Source organism: Lonchura striata, chromosome 13, assembly GCF_046129695.1.
Source record: "Lonchura striata isolate bLonStr1 chromosome 13, bLonStr1.mat, whole genome shotgun sequence".
In the NCBI taxonomy this organism is placed as follows: Eukaryota; Metazoa; Chordata; class Aves; order Passeriformes; family Estrildidae; genus Lonchura; species Lonchura striata.
The window spans coordinates 17051704-17064334 of NC_134615.1; the positions used below are offsets into that span (position 1 = coordinate 17051704).

The 12631-nt window shown below is 40.7% G+C and overlaps 1 protein-coding gene across 2 annotated transcripts in view; it reads right to left on the reverse strand.

Annotated features, from left to right (window-relative positions):
* The window catches only part of RANBP10 (RAN binding protein 10), a 66071-nt gene that overhangs the window by 46107 nt on the left and 7333 nt on the right, over positions 1 to 12631 (reverse strand). For both annotated transcript variants that reach the window (XM_021541172.2, XM_021541173.3), the window contains one exon: positions 3427 to 3479. In XM_021541172.2, coding sequence (XP_021396847.1) covers positions 3427 to 3479 — 53 coding nt within the window. The remainder of the gene's footprint in view (positions 1 to 3426; positions 3480 to 12631) is intronic.

The following is a 12631-nucleotide window of genomic DNA, read 5'->3' on the forward strand; positions in this document are numbered from 1 at the left end:
GCAAGCTGAAAGAATTACCAACGTTTCTGAAAACCAAAGAGTGGCGAGTGAAAGCTGGCACTCCCTTCAGCATGCACAAAGCTGCATAGCAGGGCAGGTCATTTATTAACCAGAGGGTGTTTAAAGTCTCTAAAAGTGATTGGTCAGCTCCTATCTATGCTGTTTAAGAAACTGAAGTAGGGTATGCCTAAGGGTGTGGTTTCACAACATTGTAGGCTGAACTAAGAATTTACCTTAGAGATTCATCCCACCTTCCCTCTCTGCCCGGCTCTATGTTCCTGCTGGGTCACCCTCAAAGAGCTCAAACAAATGAAATGTTATTTCTCAACAGCATGAAGACTTGAACTAATGCAGAACATCACATGCAAGGGAAACTCATTCCCAGTGTGAATCTCATCCACATTAAGGACAGGACACTTATCATCACCTCATTTTATGAAGGTTTGGTGAAACCTGTAGCAAACCACCTTTTCAGCAGGGCTCAGAAAAACTTACTGGACTGAGGCCTAAATAATAAAATAAAAAAGGATGCTGATCTGTTACATGCAGGATGCACAAGTAAGAGCATTGCTCCATGAGTCCTGAAGGAACCAGCCCATCACAACCCCAACACAGCAGAGGCAGCAGGTTCCTGCCTGGTCTGGCCAAGGTGACAACTGCCAGAGCCAAAGGCTTGCACCAGGGAAGAAGAGTGGCTGTGCAGATGGGGTGGAGAGGAGGGAAGGGTCAGATTTCTCCTTTGATGACATGGATTTAATCAGTTCAGCTGCAACATGTAATTTCATCCTCAAATACCAAAATGCTGAGCACACGTGAAAAAAAAAAAGAATGTGGGGAAAGAAGTGAGCAGACATTTCACTAAAAGCCACTGCTTTAAAGCAGAATGCTTATTAGTAAATGTTCTAAATGTCTTTAAATTTTTTATTTAAAAATCAAGATATGTCAGGGTCACAAAAGTTGGTAGTTAATAGTGATCCCACAATTATTCCAGACCTGCTGACTGAATTTCAAAGCACAGCACAAAGAAACCCTGAGCAAAACATGGACAGGGAACTCTCCAATTAAAAGCAATCTCTATTCTCAATGCAAACAGGGTTAGTCAAGGGAACTCAGTTCATGTGGCTCCAATCACACTTGTAACCTTCAGAGAAAGCTCAGCACTACCCCCACCAGCACCCAGCTGGGTTTAAGCCAAAATAAATTTGGCAATAAAGCATAAATGCCCTGACTTGGAATTGGATATAGCCAAAGTGTTTGTGCTTGTGGAGGGAAAAGGAGCTTGAGACAGAACCCAGCAGCAAGAGTGTTCTCTGAATTAGGACTCCCAGGGCGCCACTAAGGATTCCCAAGAAAGGGACCAACCTTGGCTCCTGTACCAGGCTCTGGGTTCCCAAGCACCACTTGTAGTGGTTACACACTTCCCTGGCAGCACACTGAGTGAAAATCGATCTGTTAAAACAGAAGTGACTTAGAAAGGGTCTAAGGAGACAAACCTGGCAGGGTTTCAGGTCACAAAAAGTTAAAATTACACTTTGACATGAAGCCAAGTCAAGACTCCAAAGTCTGTCACTTCTTTGTGAGCACTCACTCTGTGCTGTGAAGGACCTGATAATAGTTAAGCCTGGAAACGTTTCTCACTTCACTTACTTGAACAATATATATATATATATAAAAAAATACATTAAAAAAAATCACACTCATTCTCCAAAAGCCAGGAAGATAATTACTGAGCTGTAATACAGAGCCATGCAGTTAATCTTACACAGATGATGGGAGAGCAACCTAACTATGACCACAGAATGACTCTTGGCAGCATGAACTGCATGTGATCAAACAAACAACAGGTTCATAGGATCAAATTAGTGCTTATTTAGCAATGAATTGTACAATCTCAAGTCTCAAGTTCACTTTATGCTTTATTCCACTGAGAGAAAAGAATTCCATGTTTGTCACATGCACTCTAGAAACAACAGTGGTATATAGGCACTTTGACTCAAACTGGCCACAAATGCTGCCCATGTAACTCCTGGGCTTTAAAGCCATTTATCAGAAGTGGTCTGGGTAGTTTTTAGTCACCAGAGGAGGGGGGAAAGAAGAAAGAAGAAAGAAGAAATTACACTGGCTGTTCAATTTCAGGACAGCACACCTGAGACATTCAGTACACACCATCTCAGGTTAGCACTGAACCCTGGATGTACCTGAGCTATAACCCCAGGGGAATCCTAAATAAAGCATAATCCAACCAACCACCTGCAAGGCCAAGCCTACAAGGACATTCCCCCCATCTCTCCATCACACATGCCATAGAGCCATTTCTTGTACAGAACAGGCTCCATCAATAGCCAAACAACCCCTTTTCCAAGTACTTCAGCCCTGGAAGGAGCTGATGGAAGCAGATTCCTGCTTTGCCTTGTACAGGGCACACAACCCACTTGGATCAGGACTGGGGGGAGAGAAAGTACAGAGAGTGGACTGACTGGTGCAGTTGTCATAACAATTACTAACAAATACAGATCGAAGATGCAAATTCTTTGAAGCACAGGTGTCACTCAAACCATTCTCCCCAGGACAGATCTTTCTTTTGTTAGGACATTCACAAAACATTCTCCTTTCCAGATACCAAGATCCATAAGGGCTGAGCACAGATTTCATCTTTAAAACAACTTCACCAGAAGTAACATCCAAGGCCAAGAATGCCCCCACACTGACCAGCTGTCATTCATTTTGGCATCTGAAGAACATTTACTTTCTACCAAATACAAACTTCCAATTTCAAGCCCAGTTGAAAAAATTTCTGGCATAGAAGTCACTACATCAATATATATCTAGAAATTATTCTTTTACTCAATAAATTGGGTAATATCAAAGAAGGATGACCAATTATTTATTTCTAAAAAGAAGCCACTTGACCAATTTAGCAGCAAACATAAAAACACACATTTCAAACAGAAGAAACAACAATATTAACTGGAAATATCAGTCTATCACATTTTTGTAGTCTTTCAGTGGGAAGAAGGAAAGAATAGAGACAATATAATAGGCCAATTATCCTGTAATTTTCAGATTCTTTCATGTAAATTTGTCAAGTGGAATATACAGATTAGATGCAAAATTATTTTCCTACTTACTTTTCAGACACAAAGAAGAGTTTGCCTGTCTGAAGCTCATCATCTTGCCCATTACCTGTTAGTTTAGTTTTAATTTCTATTATCTGCTAAAATCATCATGGCTGCATTGACAACACCAGAAACTCAATTTAAGATAACACTCAATAGGTTGAAGCTTCCAGATAAAAGACAATTATAGTAATGAAATTTTATTAATGGAAACACACATTCACTAATACATACATAAAAAGAAAAATATTTATTTCAAATGAACATTTAACATAGATGTAAGTCAAAACAAACCTTAACAGTGACTTACCAGGAAGCCTGTTCATATTGACTCCTTGAGCAGAAAGTCCTATTCCCATGTACCTTCAAAAAAACCAAACAAAATATCAGTCAAGCAAAAGAATGGTCACGGCACAAGATTCCCTGCAGCAGAAATATAGCACTAAAATAAACCAAACCCACATACAAATTATTTAAGAATGACAAAGTTACTAAAGCTTTTTCATTACTCATGTTTTTTATTGAATCCAAGATAAAACATCTCCTTTAGGGACTGACAGCTTTCCAATGTACAGCTACTCTTTAGCACTTCATTGGTAGGAAAAGGACTAGACAACAATCAGTAGTTTAATTCCCAATTTGGTATTTCTGAGGTATTTTTACTCATATATCAGAAAAAAACTATTTATATAGGTGATTAACAAGACAGTAAAAAACACCTAAGTGCAGATATAGTACATGAGGACAGATGTCTGTCTAGCCTGATGTACTGTCTCCAAAAATAGCTGACAGTGGATGCAGAGGACAGAGCACACAGTTATACTTTCCAAGAACACTCTTTCATTGTACAGCATATATTTTACACAATCTCACTTTCTGAACCTTTGTAAGCTCTTTGAAAAGGAAACATCCTACAGCTCCCCCATTCAATTCCTTCCCAACCCATTTCTTATTCATACTTGCACTTTTAAAATTGCAAGGGAGAGGAAAAGCATTTCCCCGACAACTTTCTCAAGGACTTTGGAGTCCTGATTCACACTCCCCTCCCCAAAGGTCTCTTTCAAGGCTGTTAATCAGAGCCTGCTCAGCTGTTCTCATGGAAGCTCATCCCTACCTCAGTGCTCCTGCTACTTCCAGTTCTGTAACTTCTTTGAGAAGCAGGGGATAACCAGAGCCACCAGCATCACACAACACAAGCCCAAGATGATTACTACAGATAACAGCATAACAATGTTCTCTGTTTTGGTTTCTATTTCTCACCCTACAGATCCCTATTATTCCATTTATGTTTTGACTGCAGATGAGAATTGAATTCACTTTTCTGTGGAAGTGGGACACAGCTTGACCCTGCACACTAAGTGGCAGCTCAGAGGTAATTTTTTGTATAAAGTTTGGATTGTTTATTCCACCCTCACAGAAATAATTTTGCACCTATCCAGTAAGACAGTAAGGCAAAGCCAGACTTCACAAAGTCTCCTCTTCCTTACTGCAATGCTTATGCACATTCCCATTTTGTGTCTTCTTTTTCTGTTAATTTGCATGGTCTGTAATTTTTTAATATCCTCTCGTAGCACAGCTCAGGTTTTTTTTTTTTCCTCAACACACTCCCAATATTTTTAGGTTACTGAGCTTTGAAATTAACTGTTGGGCTCTTGTTCCTGTAAAGGTAAGAATCAAGCAGGCTACAGGCAGTGTCCTGCCATTCTTTGACTCCTTCAGTTTTCCTCTTGTGGCTTCCTTGGCCACCTGCTCCATAAAACATTAACCAGGTATGGAAATACTATTTCAGAATTTCACCCCAAAGTTATATTTCTTCAATATATGTGCTTAAGTCCCCTGCAGAAACTGTCCTGTCCTTGACTTCCCCATCTCAGTCACTGTTAGATGAAAATGGCAATACCTGATTATTTTTTGTTTACAGTGAAATTTTAATCCTTACACATCTACAAATGTGTCACAACTTCTTAAATAGCACTAAATAGTATTGTTTTGGTGGAAAAATGCCTTTAAGATTGTTGAGTCCAACTATTCACCAAAACTGCCAAGCTCACCACTGAACCAAAGTGTCACAGCTACTCATCTTTTAAATCCCTGCAGGGATAGTGATTCCACCACTTCCCTGGGTAGCCTAATCCAGTGCTTGACAAACCTCTCCATGAAGAAATATTTCCTGATATCCAACCTAAATCTCCCTGGTGCAACCTCTGGCTATGTCCTCTTGTCCCATCCATCACTTGTTACCTGGGAGAAGAGACCAGCTTTGCAAACATGGCCAACTCTCTTGTACACTCCATATTGCCTCATATCCCTATGTCTAATTTTGTCAGCTGTTTTGATCAGTTGTTTGATCCTCCCATAAAATGTCTTCTTAAACAGTCTCTGTACCATCTCAAAGTATTCACCTTTCTGATTCTATTAGCTATTCTTAAACAAGCTTCTTTGATTTATAAGGTTTGTTTTCTAGCTTTTTTTTGTTGTTGGGTGGTGAGGTTTTTGGATGACTACTAAAGTGGCAGGGTCTGGGGGCCTTTTATAGCACTTCTCAAAGGATACCAAAGATGAGTAATTATGGTCAGTGCTGCAGAGCAACTTCTAAACACACTTTTGCTGTAAACATCTTCTGCACTGCTCAAGGCACAAGTCAGAAGTTACATCCTCATGAGCTCCCTGACTCACAAGAGCCTCTCCACAGCAGGGATTTATGGAATCCAAAAATTCATCCTCACAGTGTCATCTGACATACATGCATCTGTAATAAACTGAATGTGGGGATATTTTTACAGCCTTCCAGGCACAATATGGAAGACTTTCTCCTGTATCTGCAAGGACTACTTCAGCTCTTCCTTGCCACCTTCTTAGTGCACTGGCAGACAAGAGAGTTCTTATTCAATTTCTGTATTTGTACTGAGTCTGAAGTCTTCTGCTGCTACAGAGATTTCCTTACTACATGGTGGGTTTTGCTCTGTGTTGCTTTCCAACTATGTGTGCAAGCAGCCAGGATCCCAGTCCACAGCTACAACTGCCCTCAGCTCTGTGAGAGCACTGACAACCTCAGTGCCACCTCTGCCAACTGCTCAGGCCTGAGGGGAGCTGTGATGCAAAGTACCCAATTGCTTCAACTCGGTGTAAAAGCAGCATCTAAGCCTGAAGCAGTAACATCAGAGAGCTCATCCTGACACTGGCAGGTCTGAGACACTTAGCAAAGACCATTCTGCTCCTCTGGCAGAACTATCCCCACTAACTTCATCAGCTCCCATCACCAAGCTCCGGACCTCCTGAACTTGTTGGCTGTGACAAACTTTGTTCAAAGAACAGGATGTGCCTTTTGGCATAGGGAATGTTTCTTGTGTCCCGATCTATTTGGCTCAGCTGAAGGTAAAGCACTGTAGAACTGTGGCCACTTTGTCATGTGGTGGTGTCAGATTCCTTCCTTTCAGTATCACGCAGCACAACTCTGCTGGCACGGGGCCAGGGGCCAACTCCATCCCTCATTATTGCCTGAGGGTGCTTGTCTGCTCCTCTGCCTCTACATCTGCTGCTGTTGACACGAAGAGCCCTGAAGTGAACAGAGAGGACACCTCTGCACACAGCCTTGGCACAGCTCCACCACAATCCCAGCTGCAGCACTTCCAGGGGTGCCCTTTGTCCCCATCCCTTGCTGGGTCTCTGCACTGTACTGCACCAGTGGCAACACCAAGGAAAACATTGGAAATTAGAGGAAATAACCTAATTGTTAAACTCAGATAAAATAGGTCATCACCCACTTCAGCTTATCCTGCTTAACTGCATTATTTTCTATGCAGATTCATTCCCCCTCTTTTGTGTGCAGCAGCAAATCTGGTGCACATAATCAAAGACAAAACTTATACAATAGTATCTTTCCACTTTCAGACAACATAGCTTTAAATTGAGAAGCTTGTATTTTTATAAAAAGCAAGCACTACAACTCCGCAAATTCTAAATTTAAGATTACACTTTAATCTAGATACACAACATCATGAAAATATGTTCCTAAAAAAAAAAAAGGAACATGACCACGAACCTTCCTGGTTCACAGTTTTTTGCTCTTCAACTTCTGCTCCCATTTAAAGCTCAAGACAAACTTTAAAAATAAGACCATAATGGCTGTAGAGCTGTAGACAGAATTTGCAGACAACCTAAAATAAAAACAGACTCCCTCACCATGCTGAGTTTCAACCCACAGCTTATATCCAGAACTTCAAATTGTCACAGACTTGACTTCTGGGTTTTGTTTTAGAGATTGCTACTTTGCTTTTCCCATCTACAATCAATTTATATGCCAGAAGTAATGGATGAAATGAGCTTTAAGATCAATAAAGCCTCAGTGGGGAAAAAAAAATCACTCTATTCTCTTAAAAATTGGGAAGAAAAAAATTTGAATCTTAAACTCCACCATCCCCAAAAGCACCAGATGCTTTCTGAACTTCTTGGTGCAAAACAGCTTTTCACTTCCTCGATTCCAAATGCTCCAAATCAGTTTTGTGTATGCAACAAATGCAATACTAGTTAAACACTATTTGTGAGCATCATCAAGAGCAAACTACTGCCTCCTTTTTTTTTATTTAATAATGAATTAATTATTATATTCAATATCATTCAACATAAATCTCTATGGCCTGCCTGTTATCACCCCTGGTTTGAGACCATAATGATGTGGGCAGACTCCCTGTGGAGTATCCCTTAACTGGAGCTCCTTTTTGAGAGATCCAAAGAGCCTGTTAAAAAAAAATAATAAAAAAAAAATGGATGCACAGGAATGTCAGCACCCAATGTCAAACTGGAAAAAAAAATGGGGACAATAATACATTTCTATCCATTATCCATCATAGGTAATCTGCAAAGCTAAGCAAAAGCGACCTCCTAAAACCATCTTCTCAGCAGGGAACACTGAATACTTGGACCTGTCCCCCACACCTCATCAGGAGCTTCAAAAATGCTGCATCAGTAGACCAATTTCAAATAGAGCAGACTGGCAAAAATAAACCAGACACATGCTGGTGATTCAGTCAGAACAGTCTTGTTTCCACTCACCAGCAGCCTTGGCAGTTACCATAGCACCAAATTTTTCCAGACTCCTACTCGACCTCAGCCCTGCCCAGCACTGGTTGCTTTAGAAAATGTGACTGAATCAGCCACACTCACCACCAGCCACAACACCAGCTCTGTTTTATCCACTCCCTGCCTCTCCTTGGCCTCAGCAGAAGAATGAAGAACCTTGGTAAAAAGCTCTCCTGTCAAAAGATGCTGGCTCCACATGCAACCAGCAGTATTCCCAGGATTTTTTCCTCTAGGTCTTACAGCACCATGACTGTGCTAAGATTAAGCTCAAAGACACAAAGCTTTTTGGTCCCTTCCCAGCTCCCAAGTCCTTCAGCAGTGAACATCAATGTGTAGCTGCTCCAGCACAGTGACATCCAAACACAACAGCATTCACTTCTGGCTCCTAGGACAACTTGGGTGGTGGACTCTGCAGTGCAGATGTTTTCAAAGCTACATTTTAAATCTGTATATTAAAAAAAAAATGTAATTTGGTTTTTGTCAATAAAGGACTTTCCCTTGGAAAATATATGGAAAACCAAAATGATGACTGCACTTCTGAATTAAAATTTAACTCTTAAAGATATAAAAGATCTCAAATGCAGTGACTCAGGAAGAATTATATATTGTCACTGGGCATAAATCATCTGAAAAACAATGAGAAAAGTTATTTCACAGAGTGACAACATCTGACTGACCTAAACTGGAACAAAGAGATCTCTTAATGAGGCTGCTCTAAGCATTACAGAGGCACAGAAGTAGGGGAGACACTGATGGCTGTGTTTAGTTTGTCCCAGAAGGGGAATCCACCCATATGAGAAGCAATTCTTTGAGTCAAAAGATGTTTCTCCAGAACAAACATGATACTCAGAGAACCTGCCAAAAAGTCAACGTAAGAAAAGTTTTTTGTGTAGTCTAAAGCTACTTTGTATGAGCAAACCCACAAAAATCCTTGTGAACCCAGCAGAAAACCTTCAGAACAGACCTGCCCTTTGACAGCAAGTGGCTAATGCTGAAATTCCAGGATTTGCATCTATTTGGCTTTTCCAGTGCAAGACTGAAAACTCACTGAGCACAACAGAGGAGAACACAGCAACAGAACTCATGCAGACCTGTACTACATTCTTGAGTTTCAGGAATCCCAGGAGCAAAGACCATCTCCATGGAAAGCACCCAGCACTTGGGAAGCACTGCTGTGTGCAAAATAAAGGCAGGGCAGAAGGAGGGAAAAAGCAATTAGCCCATGGTCCTTACTGCACAAGCAGTATACTTTAAACAAAAGCAGGCATTTCTTTCCTTAAAAAGCTGCAAGACTTTCTCCAATGAACTTGGACTGAGTACTCATCTTTAACACTAGCTGACAATTAGCAAGGCAGATTTATTAAGGCTCTACCAGGAGAAGAAAGACAGTATAAATAATAAATATAGGTTTCCCCTGTATTTATTGTTTAACCTCTTGAAAGGCACCAAGTCAGGGTGGGGAAACAATCCCTGCCACTCTTCTTTCAAGTGGCTGTGAGGCTCACCCAGATGGCAGACAAAAAAATTCAACCCATCTGAAAGCTGGGGAAACAAAGGGGAAAAAATACATTGGTTTAGCATTGGCTGGGTAACAGCCACCAGCCCAGAACTCTTCTTTCCTGAGCCAGTCCCACCCTGGCACAGTGGAGGAGGCTGAAACAAGACTGCCAGGGATGCCACCAGGCACCAAGGTCCAAAGATGAAAGAGTTAGGACCAGAGAGGTTGAATAATTTGTTTTGAAGGCCATGACTTCCAGTAAAGCAGTTGTTCCCAGCCCAGTAGTGATCCAACACTAACACAACACTGGGTAGAAATTCCTGGGATTGGCATTTTATTACGTGGCTCAGCCAAAGCCAAGCAATCCTGCTTAGCCATGAGTTAAACAAAGGATGTCCCAGTCTTCCCCAGGTTTGTGACTCAAAGGCTTCCTGTATCCTGCAGATTTTTCTAATAACCACACCTATGTGGTTGGAATCCTGTCCTCCCAGCTATCGTGCACCCCATGCTCTCAACACAGTTAAATCTAAAATAAACAAACTAAATGATCAAGTTAGAGGTGAATAATACACCACACTGGTGGCATTTCAGAGACTTTCACAGCCTCTTGTTGCAAAGCTCTGAACTATCATTCTTGTCTGAGGTGGGTCCTGACTTCATGCCAGGTTTAAAGAGTGGTTAGAAATGATAACCCTTATCAACTCACCACTTGAAACCACATTGTGGCAGTTCTGGTGGGGGAAGGGGAACATTGTTTTAAGGCAGTGAAAAAACAGGGTACATCTGTTCAGAAAAATTACCTATGGCATGTTAAATACTGGATTCCAAAAGTCTCCAATTCCTCAGTCTAACAACAAATATTTTGGAATTACTTCACAATGGAATATAATCTCGAGAGTGCAAGTGGTTCTGGTTTTATTTGTGCATATTGTGCTGTTCTGTGATGGTGCTTCACAAATAGCACTGATGGGCTCCAGGAAGAATCCCAATTCCCCAAGAAGATGTCAGTAAAGACAAATTATGCAAGGCTGAAAAGAAGGGGATAAAGGGAAGAAAATAAAAATTTTAGAAGCTCATTAAAAACAACTACAAGTATACTGAAGCAAGAAGGAGTCCATTGTAGATCAGCCCTTAGAAAGGCAGAGAATCCTTAAAAGCTGAAGACCGTGGAAGGGAAGGTGAGTGAGGAGGACAAAAACTGAGAGGCAGCAGTCTGGTAACATAACTCATCTTCTCAGGGTGGTTATGAGTAATTAGTGATAAAATGACAGAGGAAGAATGAAAAGCTATTTTTGACAGACCAAGGTATCATATTCCCAGCTCCCTTCTAATTTTAGGATTACGTTCAACTGGTATCTGCCAGCTGTAAGAAGGCCCAAACTGTCCCTTGTCTGTGCTACCTTCAGGAAATGAAGACTGATGATGTAGACTAACAATGTTTGTAGGAACACTGAAAGATGGAAAATACAAAGACTTGATCTGAGCACCATTTAAGAAAGAAAAAGGCACAATATAGGCACCAGGAGGGTAAAATCACCATTAAAATCTGTCAAGAATAACCAGTTTCTCCATCTGCTACCCCAAGCATCACCACATTCAACAGAACCCAAACCCTGTGGTCAAATGCAGCTGAAGCAAAGGTGTCCCACAAATTTATTATTTTTTTCACTCTTGGCAGCTGACTTGTTCTCCAAGTCAGCTGATACCCAACAAAGTTCACACACAAACCATCTCAGTGGCAAATGGTGCCTGAAGTCTGGGAACAGCACAAAGCATTACTGATACTCATTCTCTGATTATTATTCGGGTTACACCCAGCTGAATAAGTAGGATTTTTGTTCAGGTTGTCCTGCTGATTAACAAACCTCACTTCCAAATGCACTGCTCATAGTCACTGAAAATATATTAGGGAAGTTAAACAGGTTTCCATGATTGAAAGGACTTAAGATTGTTTGACTGCCAGTCTGAGTAACAGAATATTTTTGCTGCTATGAGCAAAGCCTAGAAAACAGTAAAAAACAATGCTAAGAATTACCACAAATGTCTAACAGAAAGGCATCCAAAACAGGACAAGTCATTTAAAGACTTTCATTATGGTGACTAATCTTGCATTTCAATCCATCATAACAGCCAGATTAAAAATGCACCCTGAGCCCCTGTTTTTCCTCTGAAAAACAGGAGGAACAATATAAATGCCATACCCAAATCAGAAGAAAATATTCCACAACCAGCTGGTTGTCTCTTAGGGGATATTCTCACATCCTTATAGGCTGATTTCATCTGGTTTAGGCTTGGATGGTAACAATTCCTATGAAAAGAAGGTTTCTTTCCTCCTAATAATAATTAGTAACAGAAGGAAGTAGCTGCAATATTTATGTAAGACCTGGAAGGGGGATTAATTATGTGGAAAACATCTCAGAGAAGAAGTAACACCTGAAGTTTTAAGAGATGTACTGGTGAAATAAGAACACTTTCTCTTTAAACAGCAGCAGAGAGTCAGAGCTGGGGCGAGCGCTGGGAAAGCACCACACACTGAACTCACAGATCTTCACACACTGACATCTCCACAACAAGGGACAAAGGCTTCATGTGGACCAGGGCATCAATACAAAGAACTTGTAAACAAGCAGGCAGATTGTGATGTGGAAACAGAGATCCAGTCTTATATCACAGGTACAATGTAAATCCCATTGCTAGAAAAGCAGTATAAAAAATGAATCTGGCCACAGAGTCGATATAACACAACTAATACAATTCAGCTTCAGTGGAGAGCTGAAGAAAGTCAAAGTTTCACACTGGATGATAAATTCTTCAGCAGTTCATCATTTCAAGGCTTCTCAAGTGAAAGAAAAAGGTTTTCCTACATAAAAGTTTTCCAGCTTACAAAATTTATTATTAAATAGAATTCCTCAGATCTGCAAGCTTAGAATATGTAAAT